Source organism: Girardinichthys multiradiatus, chromosome 7 (genome assembly GCF_021462225.1).
Source record: "Girardinichthys multiradiatus isolate DD_20200921_A chromosome 7, DD_fGirMul_XY1, whole genome shotgun sequence".
Classification (NCBI taxonomy): domain Eukaryota; kingdom Metazoa; phylum Chordata; class Actinopteri; order Cyprinodontiformes; family Goodeidae; genus Girardinichthys; species Girardinichthys multiradiatus.
The window spans coordinates 39,341,675-39,361,298 of record NC_061800.1 but is presented as its reverse complement, the minus strand read 5'-3'; the positions used below and the strand labels follow the sequence as shown (position 1 = coordinate 39,361,298).

General features: G+C 38.8%; 1 protein-coding gene across 4 annotated transcripts in view; it reads right to left on the bottom strand.

Annotated features, from left to right (window-relative positions):
* The window catches only part of LOC124871265 (neuropilin-2-like), a 137,165-nt gene that overhangs the window by 78,330 nt on the left and 39,211 nt on the right, over positions 1–19,624 (bottom strand). For all 4 annotated transcript variants that reach the window (XM_047370442.1, XM_047370443.1, XM_047370440.1 and 1 more), the window contains exons 4-6: positions 8,610–8,837; positions 4,216–4,371; positions 3,968–4,137 (exon numbers count right to left, since the gene is read on the bottom strand). In XM_047370442.1, the coding sequence (XP_047226398.1) occupies positions 3,968–4,137; positions 4,216–4,371; positions 8,610–8,837 (554 nt within the window). The remainder of the gene's footprint in view (positions 1–3,967; positions 4,138–4,215; positions 4,372–8,609; positions 8,838–19,624) is intronic.

Here is a 19,624-nt window from a genome sequence, read left to right as displayed (position 1 = left end):
CACACACACACGTTTGTGCACTGGTAGGGTAAGAACAAGATCTACCAAGACAACTAATCAATAGTTCAGAGCAGAGGATGAGAGCAGAGGAGACAGCGAGGTAAGGAGAAAGGTAGAAAGAGAGGGATAAAAAGGAAAGAAAAGAGGTGAAGAACAAATGAAAGAGAGAGAAATGCTAAGTGAGCTTTCCCAGGGAAGGTTCCTCATCAATCACAGGGCTGTTAGAATAACGGAGCCACAATAACTCCACCATCAATCTGCACCGCACCTCAGTGAGGCTACAAAATAGAAAAGAATAGTAATTTCTGTCTCATGGTTCTTAAAGTGGTATGGTCATGCATGCCTATGGCACAAAGATGCAAGCAAACTCACACATCCACTTTAAGGTCTCTGAGACCATAAGAGGCAGGATGCAATTAGAAGAGGAACATATTTTTGTGGAGAAACCTTGTATACAAAAGCGCGTCCACACTCATACTCACAGGTGTTAAGCTTCAGGTGTTGACAGATACACAGATGTTCTATATTGGGCTGCACCTCTCACTAAGTACATTTTACATTCAGAATTACTATTTTGTTAAAAAAAAAAAAAAAAACAGCTGAAGGTGTATAAGCAAGCAGGGTGTAATCTTGTATTCTCTTCATCCTTCTTTCTCTCCTCCACTCTTTCCTCCTTTTCTCCCCTTTCCCCCCATCTCTCTCTTGTTTGAGCTTCTTTTTTCCTTTTCATTTCAGTTTCCGTGTCTGTAACAATTGAAATATTCCCAAAGAAGTTTATAATAAAGTTTTATTTTTATAAATATCAAGCAGAGCTTTAAAGCATTAGCTGTGATGCTCTGCTTGTGAAAGTAAATCTGTTGGGCAATTTCTTGGCACTCAGACAACAATTCTGAGCGATACTCTGCTAGACAGGACACGGTAAAAAAAAGAAAAAGAAGAGGAACACAGGCATTGATAACAGCTGCTTGTGAAGAATGCAAACACATCAGGGTTCTGCCAGTTTTTGTTCAATGTTGAAGCAAGAAAGCAGCTAAAAGTCTCTGGCCCTATGAAGGCCTGGCATTAACATCAGATCATCATTCAGCTGCAAGTAGTCAGCTTTACATGTGAGGTTTCCCGCTGGGCATACCGATCTGTTCTGAATAATACTAATGTTCCAATAAAATCATAAATATATTATTACATGAAGTATCCTGCACTGTAATAGAAGTCCTACAATAACAAGGTTAAACTGACATTTTAGAAATTGATGACTACTGTAAGCCCTAAAAACATTCTTAACTAACTTCACACCTACTTCATGAAGTACAACTTGTTATTACCTGTTTGACTTCAGGACCGCATTAACATGTTAATGGCATTGACTCAACAAAGTGCCTCAAACATTTCCAGATATTTTGGTCCATATTGATGTGGGCAGATTTAATTTAGAGAGACCAATTAACCTAACAGTCACTGTTTTGGAGAACCAACGCATTCAAGGGTAGAACATGCAAACTCCATGCAGAAAGACCCCAGGCCAGGATTTGAACCCAGGACGTTGTTGCTGCAAGGCAACAGTACTAGTAACTGTGCCACTGTGCACCCCTCTTGCATGCAAATGATTTTCAATTTGTACTCAAAGCCTATGTATGCTAATACCTGCTAATACCTGAGTAACCTAAAAACCTGAACCTAAAAATTACAAAAGAACAGAGATGGGGAATCCAGGTACAGAAAGTGAAAACCCTGCCAAGTTTTCCTTCATTCTGTTCAATTAACCAGGTGATTAGTCCCTGTCTATGTTGTGAAGCTGGAAATGCAAATTCTTGCAACTAATCTCTGAACGGACCTGAATTACCCACCTCTGCAAAAGAGAGAGGCAAAAAGACAAGGAAGAGGTGAAAAGTGCATATTTGCAGTCCCACTACAGAAAATAGTCTTTCAACAAATCATTAAATATGCATTGTATTGTGCAAACTGGTAGTTGTGGCTCTTCCTGGTTGTGTTCTGAACCAAAGTCTTGGTAGAAGATCTAAACCAAAATGTGGCTATGGATAATTGAGTCCCTGATCCCATTGAAGCTAAAGGATTTACATAGATAGAAACACATTTAGCATGTGCAGGTATCAAGAAAAAGGGAAACAAACTGACCTGTAAGCAAAATCATTCAAGGAAGGCTGAAGTTAGAATCATCCAAGTCTATCCAAAGATGCCAACCGGCAGCATAATCTGTTGTTTACAGTGGGCGCCTGAATGAAAAGTCCTGTCTCTGGCTGGCCAGGCTGAACCTCACCTTCACGTTTTTCTGTCTGAGCCAGACAGCTTCATAACTCAAGCTTAGCTCAGGGACAGAACAAAGCTGGCACTGTGACAGAACGTCGGAAACAATGCCTCACACACCCGGGCTGCTAAACCCAAACAGCACTTTGCCTCCCTCCCACTCAGCTATCTCTCGCTCAAATACTGACACAAATATATCAGTAATAGAGTTATTATGTCAACAGCAGATAAAAGATGATATGAAAGCTGGAGCACCATCTATTTGTAGGTTAGGCAAAGGAAGGTTTTCCCAAATTATTACCTATGTTTTTAAGACATAAAACTTCAAGAAACTAAAATGTTGGCATGCTAGGTTTAAAAAAACCACAAAAAAAACCCTGTTAAATGTGCTATTAAGTTACTCTGTTTTCAACATGAAGGAAAGTACGGCTGTCCTGCTTCACAAGGTTTTAAGAGGGATCTAGCTTTCTGATGCTGATCAAATTTACTTGAATAATTGAATATATGCAAGTCTCACCATCTCTAAAATCAGAAGGTTTTGCAGTTTCTTGGTCTGGAGAATTCAGTTGTGTGCTAACACAATACCAGGGAGAAAATATGTCAGTAATCACCTAAGAGAGACAATTTGTGGGGTCATGATCTGGAAATTATGAGATATGACAAAAAAATTTATTGAAACAACTTCTTGAAGTCATTGCTGCTAAAGGTGGTTTTAGAAGTTGTTGAATGACAAAATGTATTTAGTTTTCCACAAAGATAATCAGTTTTTGAGTTGAACATGAACCTCCGATGTATTCTACAGTCAAATGTAAGGGCCATCTCTCAGAAAGCAGAAGCTCCCCAGTGAGCATCCTTTACTTGGTAATACTTCTGAACATTCTCTAAATGGTTTGTAAACCTCTAGCCTAAATTTGTCAGATATTTGGTTTAAAAATTTGAGTTTTTTTTTATGTCTAGAATTGGTTTTAGATGTTTATTAGAAATCTAAATGTAGAGCTGTTTTACACAAGCCTGACTAGTGCAAAAGAAAGGGGGGCAACATCAGTCAGTCTTGAGGATCTCCCATCTACCAAACTGTTGATTTACTAATCAATGTATTTGTCCAAATACAAGAACACAACAGAAAAGAAGATGAAATAAGTTTGAAATACAAAATCAAATGAAGCTATCGTTGAGTTTCTGTTTATAGTCTTTGTCATTGTGGCATTGTTTCTAGACTTTTTTGTGGACCTTATACATTTTTTTACTTAGACCGTTTTTATACCAGGCAGATTTTCTTGGCCAAAACCAAGACAAAATATTTTGGTTTAAATCATGGTTATTAATAGACATATTGTTGACTCTACGAGGTATATGCATAGCTTCTATGTTAAAATCAGGTCTGATACTCACTGGGTTGGCTGAAATTAGGTGATCAACATGGGTATTATGTCAAACAAGGCTGCAAAACTATATTAGAATAACTAAAAGGGAAAATAATCAAGCTGAAAATAATGAACACCTCAACCAGATGAAATATTGAGGAGAGACATTAGGAGAGTCATACATGAACGAATGTCTGCCAAACTCCAAAGAAGAATGGGCCAAAATCAATGAACGATAACCAAAGAAAAACTATTTTAAGTTATTTCTTTTAAAAGGGGTTCTACAATAACGAGGATTACTTATTTTTCCATGGCTATAGTTAACAACAGCAAACTCATACCTGTATGTACTCCCTGTTGTTGTCTTCAGCAGGCGTCCACCCATTTTCTTTATAATTGAGCCGGGCTTGACGCGGCAGCCAATTTCCATCGTGGAAACTTGAAGAAGCCATGATCTGCTCATCTGTGATCTTTCCTGACTCCATACCTAATGCATTGCTGCAGTGGAAAGCTGGAAGGGGGTTGGATGTTGTAACCAAAAGCTCTCATGTTTTATTTCTGAAACAAAACTTGAAGACTTTAAACTTACTTTCGCTGACTTCCTTGTGTGTCATGTTGTATCGAGCCGAGAAGCCATCTTTAGCCACAGCCATGTCAGTGTGGAAGGCCAGTGAAAGAATCCCAGTGGATGACTGGATTTCAGGGGGTACCCTGGTCCCACAGTATCGGCCAATTAGAGGGCCAACTGTAATCCAATTAGAATTAGTAGATTAACCAGTTTGGCTATTAAAAACGCAATTTGCCAGAACATTAGATACAGTGTAACATTTTTTCTTTATTCATAGTCAAACTTTTGACCAATTCCTCCAACTGTATTAATCAAACAAGATATCACTCCTCAGACCCATCATCAATTCCTTTAATCCCTTAATCCATAAATGTCTCTCAATCCATTACTTCCACTGATTTATCACTCATCTCCATTACTCCCACCAGCAGCAACGTCAGCTCATCCTCCTCATGTGTGTACATCTGTTCCCTTTATCTACCATATGCAACTCTGGACTAAACATGGTTTCTGTTTTACAATATGCACTATAAATGTATAAGAATTTTTGTATTAACCCAAATATCTAAGTGATTCCTCTCCTGGCTTCCTTCTCAGAACCTCAACATAAAAAAAAAAGATTTTGGTTTAAAGGTCAGAGGTGTTTGCATGTGTACAATGTCTTTAGAGGGATTCAAGCCCCCTTGATTTTTACATTTTAAAAGATAAACACAGACTACACAAAGTTGAGTAGGACTCTGCAGGAAAATTATATTCTCCACCTGAGCTGTGTGTCTCTGGAGCTCTTCCAGAGCTACCATAAGCCTTTTGCCTGCTTCTCTGAATAATGACCTGCTGTGTATCTTGCTCCCCATAATGCTGTTTGTTCACTGATGTTCTCTGAAAAAAAACCGGAGGCCTTCACAGAACAGCAGAATTTATACGGAGATTTAATAACACACAAGAGGTCCTTTTTAATAATTAGGCGACTTTTAAAGGTATTTGGTTTTATTGACACACAAAAATGTTGTAATCTACTCTGAAGTTTGTGGTTGTAATGTGACAAAATGTGAAAAAAGAGAATACTTTTGCCATGCACTGCAAATAACAGACTCATGACAGTATCCTTTAACTGTGTCTGTCACACAAGATCCCACTAGTGTTGAGATAGAGATCTATCTTCAAATCCCTTCATCCCTTAACCCTCAAATTAGTCTCTATCTGCAGTTACTTCCACTGTTTTATCACTCATCTGTATCACTCCCTCCAGCCGTGGCGTCTGCTCATCCTCCTGTTGTCAACACCTCTCTTCTCTTCATCTATCATCTCCATCTCTGGACTAAACATGGCTTTCCAACATGCACTAGAAGTGTATACAGAGTTTACACTTAATCTAAGAATCTAAGTGATTCCGGTGCTGTTTTTTTCCCCCTATAGAAGTCTACTGTACCACGAAATGTCAATGCCTCAACGTAAACAGAAGATTGTGATTTAGGCCCAGAGGTGTGTGTGTGCATTTGTGAGAAAAAGGGAGGGGAGTGTGAGTAGAGAACAACCTTCATCCTGCAAACTCCCAGCTCCAGAGATATACACATGAAGAGGAGGAGGAGGAGAGAAAATAACCAGCGATCGAACAGCGCTATTGATTTTTTTCCTTCCCTTTTGGAATGGTTGGATATTTGAACCAAATAATGGCAATAACTCTTTCCTTGGTTGTGGTGAGGAGAAGGAAAATCAAGGAAAAAGACAAGCAGAACCCAACGAATGTAAAATACAGTGCAATTAAATTTCTTTTGACAAGATTCCACATATATTCAGCTGGCTTTACAGACAAGGCTCATCTCATTTCCATTCCATCCCTAAGGTTGATGGATGAGTATGAAAGCAAACAGTTGACTAGTCCGTTCATCTGAGTAGACAAAATCTAAGCATGGAAATGCTCGTATGTACACAGGAGTAAATATAGCAACAGTTGAGGCTTATCTCTCAGTTTTCTCTTTTATTTGATTTGTTGTTTAATCAAGTGAAAAGCGACCTCCCAGGCTGTTTATCTCTGCTCACATTAACTGAATAAACTGATTTAAGGCTGACTTTTAGCATTCACTCCATTTGTCACACGGTTCAACCCAATACTGTCTCAGAGAGTCCTTCCTTTTAACCACTCACGATCCTCCTACAGGCTGGTATGAGAGCCTTATTCAAAACCTAGAATAATGTACAGCATTTACGTTTTCGCCTTTTTGTAACACCTAGACGTTTCAGATCTACCAAATTTTGATTTTAGACAAACATAATCTGAGTTAGTTACACCAGAAGTGTTTCTAAACAGCTGATTTTCTCTAAACAAAGGAAAGGTGTAGTGGATTTCTTTTAGCCAGCTGACCACCAGTGCACAGCTGTGGGAGAGGGCAGCTTTAAATCTATGGTCATTGTATGGCTTCTAAGTAAGGATTTTGAACCGTAGAACTGTATTTAAAAAAAAATACATTACATAAAGCCAGAGCATTTTAGTCTTTCTTTTCCTCTAGTTTTTTTTTTTTTCAAAATGTTGTATAGCAACTGCGTTTTTTACTCCTTCCTTTTTACTCCTTCACTGCTGTGTCTTGCCATTGCCCCGCAGGCTGAATTCATTTTTACAGTTACACTCATTGCAAGCAGTTCAAAAAAGCAATTGGAGGTTCTGTTTTCTGTGATGCTCATACCTTTTTGATGATCAACTGTACCTTTCTTACGAGATTTGGCAACTATTAATCTTTTCAATCAGAACTGTTCATTTTTAGAAATGGGAAAATTAGAAGTTATTCATGGGGACAAAAAGAGCTTGAAAACAAAAGCTGTGGGGAAATCGCCTTTCCCACTTTTTGGTCCCGGTTTCACAAATCCTGTTTATCCTTTCACAAAGTCAGACCACAAATCTTCCAACCTTGATCCTCAGTCCAACGTCTCTTTCTTTGTTCCTGTATTTCCAGCTGCAGAAGATTTTGTCACTGCTTCTCCACAACCGCTTCCAGCTCCCTCTTCTTCTTCCACTGCTTGAAAGTAGACCCACGGTCTTTGCACCTTATGGATTATTTTTTGTAAAATCTCCCAATTTATCAAGCAGCTACACCAGAAATATCTTCGCCATCTCCCATTCTCCTTCTCACCTCCAATCTGAACATCTCCTATTTTACTTTCCCTTTTAAAATATTTCTCCACACCAGGTGCCAGCATCTAGCCTGCAAGCTTAGCTTTTATCTACCAACACACAGCAGCTAAAATAGTTGCTGCTCTACTGCAGTCAATAAGGATGTAGGCAGGGCACGTTTTTACTGTACTGACTCAAAAGGCAGGTGAGGTAGTGCTGAACATTTCCATGGAAAATGTTCAACAGATTTACCAAAAAAATCAGAAATATACAGACTTTTAGAAAAGTATTTGTAGCCCTTGGAATTTTTTCGCATTTATCAACTCACCACCACAAACTTTTATTTTATTGTAATTTTATGTGATAGACAAACGTAAAGTAGCACATAATTGTGCAGTGGAAGCAGAAGGATACATGGTGGCCTTAAAAAAATGTTTCATGAATTTATTTTCCTTTACCCTTCAGGTCTAAAATGCCAGAAGAAAATCCAGAGCAACAAAGGGTCTTCAGAAGTCAAGTAATAAGAAGATTCTACTTGTCTGTAATTAAATCTCAGTATAAATAAGCTTGTTATTTGTAAGCCTCTGAGGGTTGCTAGAGAAAGTTCATTAAATGAAGCATGGTGATGGCAACATAATTCTGTGGGGAGGCTTTTCTTCAGCAGATACAAGCAAGCTCGTCGGAATTAATAGAAAGATGGATGGATGCAATCCTTAAGGAAAACTTATGAGAGACTGCAGAAGATTTGAGACTGTAGAGATCTCAAGTATTTAGCAGAACCAAGTCACTAAACGAACAACCAGAGCTACAACTGAATGGTTTACATCGAAAGCATATCCATGTGTTCGGACATGCTGAAATATCCTGAATCAAATCACTGAATTTCTTCTTCAGCATGTCATTCAGCTCTGCAGAGGCCTCATGACAAGATTATGTGATGCATCTAAACATTGCCGCTGTTGAGGTAATCCATTTTGGTCAGACAGACCGACTAGACTGCGGAGGTCAACACCTTGCAGCTCAACAGACGTTGCAGCATAGTAGCTCTCGAGGACTGGCTTGCTTGGATGACCCAGTAAAAATCCAGATCTAACTAAAGTCATACTCTGATAGACTTGTAGCTGTAATTGCAGCACATAGATATTCTAGTTAAAACTTCAGGGCAGCGTTATATAAAAATAAATTCCTCTATTTATTTCCGAATAACAAATTAAAACCATGGACCATGTTCCTACGACTACGTAACAACTTGCTAATTTGTTGGATCATCACGAAAAAATAACAACATAAATTCAAGTTAGTGTCATACCTCCAGGGAGTCCGTCCCATACTTCCAGCCAGTCGTACTTGCAGTCCCCATCACTGCCTGGCAGGGGATCGTTCTCTAGGTCGAAGGTCAGGAAGGTGAGGGTGACATCCATGCTGGGTGGCACAATGATGATGAAGGAGCACTCCAGGTTGTGGGGATATTTGTCAGGGAAGCCTGGGGACTCAATGAGGCCTGAGGGACTGGTAAAATTACGAGAACAGTCTGAGCCTAGAAAGGTGAGACAAAGCAGAACAAGAGATGTATCTTAATGGCAATGAATGGTCAGCTTAAATCCTAAAATACGGAAAATAAAATTATCAGTGTATTTCTATATGCAAATGTTCTAGATACAAAAGTTTACAAACATTATGCACTTTAAATTCAGTCAATCTGCTGTAGAAAATGAATGAATGAATGAATGTCTTCTTCATAAGAGATACCATTTTTTCATTATTGGCAGTCTTGTGGGTAGATATTGAGCGATGTCACTTGAAATGGAAAAAAATATTTAACATGAAACTGATTCTGATGTTTTAGTGTGAACTTACAAGGATATTTTACACAGTGGGGCATAAACATAATTTTCTGTTTCATTTCTACAGCAAGGCTGAAAAAACATCTTGTGTTTCTGACACCTTTATAGTTACAGAACAAAATTGTGTGCCTGAAGTTGGACTTTGGCAGTTCTACTACTAGAAAATTAAAGAAAAAGAAAAATAAAAAACATCCTGAATGCTGCTTTAATCAGTTGCATTTTATAACAATGTGAAACTTGTAGGTTACATTACGTAACTTGCAGGTTACTTTACTGAGCTTACATAGTACTTTCTAGAACCTTCGGGTCACTCTTTATGGGGCTTGTATGATACTTTCTCAGAACGTATTAGTTAGTCTCTGGAACATAGAAGGTACCTTCCAGAATTTACCAGTTTTTTTATTACAAAACGTCTGGGTAACTTTCCCAGAACCTACAGGTTTCTTCCCCAGAACTTACAAATTTATTATTAGAACTTGCCTGTTAGTCTCTTCTTTTTGGACCTCATCTCTCTTTACTTACAGGTACTTTCCAGAACTCACTGGATATCATGGATATCCCTTCTTTCTACTTGCAGGTTACATTCCCCAAATTTACACATTACATTCCTGTAATGTACATGTTATCTTGTGCAACTTACAGGGTTCTTTCCAGAACCTTTGCATTACTGTCTGGGACATGAACTTAGAAGTTACATCTCTAAAACGTCAGTGCAAGTAGAATGCTTTCGAGATCTTAGAGGTTACTATACAGAACTTGCATACTTTGTGTATACACTTCAGCCCTGCAAACTATCATGTATGGTCCAGAACTGATGAATTACTCTCTAGGACTTACAGTGGGCTGTCCAGAACCTATTTGTTTTCATTCCTGCAATGTACAGTTTACAGGGATTACATAACAGGAACATACATGCAACACTCTGCAAGTAACCAGGTATTTTTCAAAACTTAGAGAAAAGTTAATTTATTTCAGTATCTTAGATCATTAAGTGAAACACATTATATGGATTAACTGCACACAAACTGATGTTTGGCTTTCTTTCTGTTAATTATGAGGACTTTCTGCTTATAGCTAATGAAAACACAACATTTAGGATTAGATTAGTACATCAGACCAATAAAAAACAAACCTATTTGACACAGGCATGTGGGCTTTTTGAAAGGTATGTTTTATACCTGCTTAAAGGTTATTTTCAATCAATACTTTGACAAACAAGACTCAATGGAACACATATTCTCATTTATTGAATATGACTGTACGTCACAATACAATACAACGCTATCATGAATTTGATGTCTCTTAACTTAGAAACAAAAGTACAAAAGCCGTTTAAAAACTGACTAAAGTCAACTTTTACATGGTATCAACTCTGAAAAGCGTAAGAACAGTCCCTACAATTCAACACTGTAAATTAAACACCGGAAAATGGAAAAACGCACGTTCTGTGTAAAAAACCCATTATAACAAGTAGAGTTTAAGAGATTAAATAAGTGCATTTAACTTAAGGTGGCTGTCAGTTTTACAGTGCAGGAACCTATTAGTTTTCACTTTGGAGTTTCAGAGTTGGCGTTTGGATTTCACTTTGTTTTTGGAAGATGAATAACTTTCCCTGACCTACAGGCTACCTATCAGAAATTAATAGTTTTCATTCTGGAGCTAACAGGCTACTTTCTCAGAAGCTACAGGTGACCTTCCTGAACATACAGGTCACTTTCTGTTTTTTAGTCCCTGAAAGTAACCAGTTTTTCTGGTATAGCAACCTGTAGCATCTGAAAAGTAGCTTTTATATTCTAGCAAGTAACCTAAGGCATGAGGATGCACTGTAAGTTCTGGGAAGGGGGCCTGCAAATTATGGTAAAGCATGGACTGAATTTATTATGCACCAATGTCCTTTCATCTTTAAGAAAAAATACCATATAAACATGACGGTATATGAGAGAGACAAAAAGATACAGAATCTGCTGACAGTATCATGGATGTGAAGTATAGCAGTTTATGGGTTCTTCTGCATATGATCGTACATGGAAGTGCACGCATTCTCACACACACACACACACACACACACACACACACACACACACACACACACACACACACACACACACACGAGAGAACTGTAATACCTCCCTTATTAACACTCAGATTCATACACTTTATAGACTGAACACAATCGCATCAATTGGACCATTATTCCAGCTTAGCCAGCCATGTGTGACCAAACCCTCAATCTCTCACAGACAGACAGGCACACACACACACACACACACACACACACACACACACACACACACACACACACACACACTCTGTCTAAGCCTCTTATTGTAACCCATTTCTCCCCAGTCTGTTTGGGTATCTGCTATTGTACTTACATGCTTCCATAAATGAAGAGAAGCATGAATACATCAAAAGATAATGTTTATCGTAGCAGTAAGTGAGGAGGTTGTTAAATTTTGAACAACATGTCCACTGGCTGATTAAGGGCTTGAATTGAAAACTCAAACTGCTTGAACTCTTTTTCTTTCAAATGCAAATGGATGCATTGATTTTTCATTGTGAGCGACATGGCAGTTGGAGTCACAGTGTGTCTGTGAAAGTAAATCTCAAAAGTTAAAGACAGATAATTAGATAAGGCTGCTTGGAGATCTCCATGGAAACTAGATTTGTACACCACAAGTACAGACTGACAGATGCTATAAGAGACAACCATATGTGTTCAATTCTGTTTTAGTTTTGAACATCTTGGCTATTGAGGCTTTTGTAGTTGTAATAAAACTGATATTTTCACTTGAGATAAATGTAGTTAAGTATTATTCATAACTATATGATGGAATCTGATGACATCATATTGGTCTTCCACCATAAAACTGAATAAAATAGAATAGTCTGTTGCACTTTCTGGTCAGACATTTTGGTATTGTGATCTTCTTGGCAGCGTGGTGACCCCAGTGGGGACACACGCTCACACATAAACACACAATGTTTCTTTTGGGTCGGCCCCCCCTGCAGTAGCAGTTGCTGGATAGCTAGGGGGCTGCGTGACTGTCAGTAGGCGCGTGTGTGTATGTAGAGAGTGCACGCCTGACCAGTTTTGTTGCCAGCAGCGATTTTATTCTCCTCTCAGAAAAAAAACAAAAAAACAAACACTTATGCCCTCCTTTTTCTTGTCTTGTTCTGATCTGCCCCTTCTTTGCATTGAAAGTAACACCTATCTCTACCTCATCTTATTTCCTATTGTGGCTTACTTATATTGTATCTGTTTGAACAGGATTACTGGGAAAGAAGCATGTTGCTGAATGTGTGTTGCTGGGTAGATCTGATGCTTATGTCTCATTGATCTCTGGGATTCAGGACAGGGATTGTCAGCATGTCTTAAAATGACTTGTTGGCATGCAACCACTTTGATTTATTACAGTTCTGAGTGTACAATAATAAGACAAAAAAATACAGTAGATATAAAAAGGCTACAAATCTCGATTTATATGGCAGGTTTTTGTGATGGAAGAAAATGAAACCACCATACATCTAATCAGAACTTTTTCCAGGTTTAATGAGACATATATCCTTTATAATTCAGTTGTGAGTCTGTTGGAGCAAACAATGTAAAAAATAAAAAAGTCTCAATAATCAGGTTGCGTAATTGTGTGCACCCTTAAATGAAACCTTTGCTGAAGCACCTATTGATTCAATTGCACACCATCTAATTATGGGGGCTCTGATTAACCTTAAATACATTGTGCTAGTGGAATTTTCTAGATATTTGCGTATTTGCATCCTTTCCCATAAGGCTATATTTTGTAGTAATTGTGGCCCATCTTTACTAAAAGAACTAATGTAACTAAGTCATATTTGCAGGCTATGTTCCTCGCACAGACCTTTCCAGCTCTGAACACTAATTTTCGATGGGACTGAGATCAGGGCTTTGTGATAGCTACTCCAGAACATTGATTTAGTTGTCCTTAAGCAACCTTGTAACTAGTTTAGCAGTGTGGTTACAGCCATTGTCCATTTGGAGGCCTTATTTGTGTCCATCCTTTAACTTTCTGGTTGATGCCTTAAGATGTTGTTTCAATATATCCACATAATGTTCTCATTTGTAATGGCATCTATTTTGTGAAGTGCAAAAGTTCCCCCTGTAGCAAAACACTCACACAACATGATGCTGCCTTCCCCTTCTCTCTTCAAATGTTATTATGGTCATGATGAACACATCAATCTTAGCTTTATCCAACTACAGAATATGTCTCCAGAAATTAAGGTCTTTGTCCCAGAGTGTATGTTTTCCTAACAAGGTATTTTGCTTTGGTTCTGGGGTTGATACACACATTTCACACCAAAATACTTCATCTTTGGGACACAGAACAAGTCTTCATGCTAAACAGGATAATGGCTGGACATTTCTGCATTGTTAATGCTTGTGTGTAATTTGTAATTAAACTAGTGTATAATTCTTTCTATAATTCATCTGGGAATCGTACCCAGAGATGAACCATATTTGTGGCGGTCTACAATCTTCCTCCTGATATCCTGGCTAATTTGTTTTTATTTTTGCAACATGTCACAAATGGAAGGGCTTGTGTTTGATGTCTTGCCTAAAGACACTCAGATTTTAGAATAAACTGATTTCTTTGTTTCATTATATGTGGAATAAGTTTCAAAACTATTCATCTTGGTCTAATTTTGTTGCATCACAAAAACCTGTCATTTGAACTGGGTTGTGCAGAGTTTTTGTATCTTTTTCTGTCTATATTTGTTAGTTTGCAGGTTTGCGTGCACACCGTAAGCTGCATGGATAAAATCAATCTTACAACTCCTTCTTAGATAGCACTGCACATACTGAGAGGATTTACAGTAAAAATCCCACTGAAAGACACATTACAGGCGACCACACACAGTTCACCATAACCATCATGAAAACCCACAGCATTATAGATGTTGGGATTCCACCTGGTTGTTATTTGACTTTGAGGCATGTGGTGCTCAAACTTGCCTGCAACTACCTTTCGGGATTTATAATGAGACCACACTTCTTCTCTCTTTAAAAAACTGCATGTGCAGCTAAATTCCAACCAACAAATAAAACCAAGCTACTATAACACAATTAACAGCAAAATGATCTCACTTAGGTTTACTGAGAGCTTGACTCCAGCAATATCTCACTGACATAATTTGTGAAACTGTTTTGAAATACACTTGATGACGTTTAGATAAAATTGAGTGTTTCCCCAAATCCTTCCAATGACTGGTTGCTCTCTAATTCTACTTCTCCGAAATGCCAGACCTCTCAGCTTCAGATAAACGAAAATCCAAGATGCTAAAGTCCTCTGTGGGACCGTGTTCTGAGCGGAAAAACCAGATAAACCAAATTAAGTGGTATGGATCAAAAACAAGACTTGATGTGATTTTTATTAATGATTTAATGTTTCCAAATGGCTTGGATCAGCAAAGCAGCATGAATGCCGTACTAATTTGGGGCTTTTAATGAATTACTTGGATGATTCTTTTTCCAGGCTGAAAAAAATAATACAACAAACAATTTTCAAAATGAGCATTAGGTGCAAAAGTTTGAATTTATTATGGATTCTGTCCATTCTACCCAGGGTCAAAACTATAACTTTTTCAAAAAAGTAAGACAATTGGTGTTTGATCATTTTTAATATTTGTTGTATCAATGCTCCTTGCAGTTGTTATGATTTGGGGTTGTTTGGTTTTTGGTTTCAGGTTTTTTCCTTATATGATTTTCACTGCTCAAGTTTTGAATCATGCTTCTGTTTATTATTTTTCTGGTCATGTTTTAGTCTTGTTCATGTTTTGTTCAAGTTTGGTTTTGTTTGTATATTAGAGTCTCTGTTTTTGCCGCAGCCACGTTTTGTTATGTCTGTCAATTAAGTTTATTCGGTTCACCTGCTCCAAGTTAATCGGTCTCCTTGCTCCACCTGGTTTTCACTCCATATATACACACCTGTTCAGTTAGTCATTGCGGAAACATTTTTCAAACCATGTCTTGTCTTTCAAATGATGCTCAAGTCTAGTTCTCAAACCAAGTCTTGTTTTTTTGATCATGCCATGCCTGTCTCGCCTGCCCGTTTGTCGTTTTGTTCCTTCCTCCTGCTGTGAGTGAATTTTTGCTATTAAACCTTTTTATTTACCGACATGCTGCCTTCTAGTCTGCATTTTAGGGTCCTATATCTCGCAAGTCGTAACAGCAGTAAGACTTGCTATTTGTCTTTAAATGGTGCCATATTTGTAAGGAAAATGAATTTGTGGGTTGTGCCAAAGCCAAGCAGTCCTGATCTTATCGAGATTTAATTGCTCAGAAGAGTAAAGGCGAAGTTTTGCAAACTAAAAACACTATACCAACTCCCAAGCATGATGGTGGTGTAATCATGCAGAGGATCTGTTTAACCTCTGTTGGCCCTGGTTTCACCCACAAAAAGCAATTCAAATGGAGGACCTCCATTTTAATTTCGGTGAGAATATTTTTTCTCAGGACGATTTAACTCTGTCTACTGAAACTGACAGTGCCAGAGGCTACAAATCAGCTGAGATGTAGAGTTACCAATAAAGGTTTTAATATCAGGACATGGATTTGTCATAACAATTAAATATTGGAGAAAAGAGAAAAAAGCTTTTAATTTTTCTAACATAAAAGGATGACATCTTCTCTCCAACACAGCACTCTGTCTACTGTGATTCATAATGCTTGAGTTTTAAAAGGCCACAACAGGCTGTGATGCAAGGAAGTTATTCCATTACGAATGCTTGCTTTGTTTCTTGAAGCATTTCATCGTTGTTTCTGCAGAACACCTTTGGCCTGTTACTGGGTCAGATCTGGAACCACTTTCCTCAATGGGAGCTGGAGGAGGGAGGAGGCAGCGATATGATTGGTTAGACTTACTAATAAACTGAGCTGATGAGTAGTGGGACAGAAGTAGGAAGCGCCTAAAGGCACTGGGTGGAATGTAAGCAAGTTATTGGAAGGGGTTGTCACGATAACTTCCATACTGCACAGCCCTCAGTGCGTATTACTGTGTGGAGGTGAGCATTTCTGTGGTTTGGTGTAGGTGGATTGAAATGACTCAGAAAAAAGAAAAATCTCTTCACTCAGTTGAACTGCACTGATTCATAACTCAATCAGGTCAGAAACTGCTGCCCACAGGGTGCAATACTTATTTTAGTTTTAACATTTTTGTTTTCCATTTTCATTTGGATGTTCTGGATGAGTTTAAGGTCTTGCAGACGTTAAGGTAAAACTAATATGTCCACTTATGGGACAAAAATGAAGACTGTGCATGTCTGCATGTGTGAATTAACATTTGCGTGCAGACATGGAAGCTGCCCCACATTTGTCAGAAACCATCCAGCCTGCATCAGTGCATTCAAGTGCGTGTGTGTGTGTGTGTGTGTGTGTGTATGTGTGAGTATGTGAGGAGTTCTGGGTCACAATAACAGCTGGGGGAACACTGCCCAGACAGTAAAATTTGATTGGCTGTCACATTCTCATGCCTCTCTTAGTATTGGCTGGAAATTTACTACTGTTTCCATAGAAACTGTATTGTAAACAATAACAAGCAAGACATGCCTCTTTGTGTTTCTTTTATACATCATTTGTTATTTGTGTGCATGTATCTATCAGTCTGTTGCATAATTATAAACTTTTATGTCTGCAATCCCTAACCCAAACAGGCAAACCTTCCCAGTGCTCCCATTAACAGACGGGGGGTTGTGACAAAGAGAAAAAAATTCACTCAAGGGGATGAAGGAAGCAAAAAACAAATCTATTATCTAGGATAAAAACATGGCAACACATGACACTGAAACATAGCGACTTAGTGTCTTTGCACAAATAGTGTCTGCCAGAAAGATGTTCACCAGATAAAAAAAAATTTTTTGTGACCTGAACATACAATCAGTGTGAAAATCATTAAGCTGATCTGTCTGATTTCTGCTACACAAAGTGTTAAATTAATTAAAAAAAATTCAAAAGTGAATTTATAGTAAAAACCAAACAGCAACCCCCCCCCCCCAAAGGTTTAGTATTCATTCACATTTAGATTTAATACTTTGTAGAAGCTCCTTTCGTTGCAATTACAGCTACATTTTTTGGGAGTATGTCTCTACTCTTTCTGCACATCTAGATACTTTTGCTGATTGCATTTAGGTCTGGACTTTGAATGTGCCATTCTAACACATGAATGTGTGATCTTAATGATATAAGTGTAGCTCAGGCTGTGTGTTTAGAGTTATTGTTCTGCTGGAAGGTGAATCTCTGCCCCAGCATCAAGAGGTACAACAGTGTGTACCAGGATTGCCTTGTATTTAGCTTCATCCATCTTCCTGTTCTTGCTGAAGAACAGCATCCCCACAGCAGGTTGCTGCAACAACAATGCTTCAAGGTGGGGATGGGGAAGGGATCTCATCAGACCAGATACCTTCTTTCACATGTTTGCGGTGTGCCCTACATGGCTTGTGGCAAACTCCAAACAGGACTTATAGCTTTCTCTAAACGATGGGTTTCTTCATGCCACTCCTCCAGAAAGACCATATGTGTTCAGTGCATAACTAATAGTTATGAAACAACTGAAGTCCAAACAATACTTCTGAAAGACAAACTATTGACAAAGACAGGTTTCATTTTTAAAAGCTGGCTTCTTGGAACCAAAAAATGCATGGTGGACCAAGACACAGTAACATATTTCATGTTTAGATGGTTCATAGTGAAGCTGGACTATATTTGCGACTGGCATACATTTCCAACAAAATTCACCCACACAACCAGACGTTCGGCTGCACCTTCCAGGAAAACAAGATCCTGTTAACAGCACGGCAACAGCTTGAACGTTCCAAATGGCTTCATCATCAATGCCAGGGAGGGTCAGACACAAACACAAAGCTGTACAGTTCAGCTAGAAATGAATAAACAGATTCTGTGAACATCATGTTTCCTCTACTGAATGTTGATGTTAAGCTTAAAATATGGAATATTATTTTAATGGATATACTTTCAAACAAGACTTTATTCCTTGTGTGAAAATGTTATATGGAGCATAGAAAGCGACTGGTACGCTAGACAAATTTGTTCCAGTCCTGTCAAACCCATTTAGAAAATGTGAGTGATATTCTTCCCTGCATATGACTGTAATCTACTGTAACAAGGCGTATGATTAAAACAATAAAAACAGGAATTAAACATGCAGACGAGCAATTTGAAGCAAACAGCAAAGAAACAAAATAGTAAATCTTTCCAATAAAATGTTTATTTTATTTATTTCTGTTGAGTTTATGTTGCTAAATTAAATGTGCTCATTTACAAATTTTCCTCTTTTTTCCTCTCATTTTTTTTTTTTCCTGGGTTGCAGGTGTGTGAATATTGACACCAGGCTTGTTTTGAAGTCCATCACATGGTCATGTACAAAACAACAATAACAACACACACACACACAAATACACTAACACTCACACAAACACTGAAGAAATCCCAAAAGGCTGGTGCCAGCAAGTGAGAAACGCCAACAACCCCACGTGTTGTGTTAGTAACCTCAGCCCTCTGTGTGTGTGAGCGGGGGTGGGGGGTCTCAGGGGAACGGGAGCTCAGGGCTCAATTAGGCCGGCATGTGTGGAATGCTTTCAGAGGGAATGGGACAAGATGGCTGTGAGGCCGCCACTGCGCGTCTCTGTGTCTCACTTGCCCTTGATCTCAATTGGTCTCGCTTTGGTTGACCCATGGCGGAGTGAAGGGGAGCCATGTCAGACATGTACACTTATATACACACACAAAGTGTCATGAAGTGAAGAAAACGACCTGCCTGGGCAGGCTGGAGGACCCTCAGGGGTCTTCTACTGTGTCTCCTGACACCTTCTCATTGACTCCGTTTACACCGGGGAGATAAACGATGCTTGATCACTTAATGAAACATGTTTAGTCTTCTTGTAGCTTGAGATAGCCTCTTCAAAGGAGAACTGTATTCATTAATTTGTCGTAAAGATTCTTTATTTCTCCCAACTGCTTTCAACTAGTCAGTCATTTTCTACTGCTTATTTCATAGTGGGTCGCGGGGAAGCTGGTGTCTATCTCCAGCAGTCTATGGGCGAGAGGCAGGATACACCCTGGACAGGTCGCCAGTCCGTCGCAGGGCAACCATGCACACACTCATTCATACACCTAAGGGCAATTTTAGAGTGACCAATTAACCTAACAGACATGTCTTTGGACTGTGGGAGGAAGCCGGAGTACCCAGTGAGAACCCACGCATGCAAGGGGAGATCATGCAAACTCCATGCAGAAAGATCCCTGGCTGGGAATCGAACCCAGGACCTTCTTGCTGCAAGGCAACAGTGCTACCAACTGCGCCACCGTGCAGCCCGAGGGGGGCTTTCAACTAAAAATGTTAAATTGAAATTGCCTTAAAAAATGCTCTGTAAAATGTAAAGATCTAATAATTTGCCACAATTCATGCCAACTTTCGCTGCCAATTTT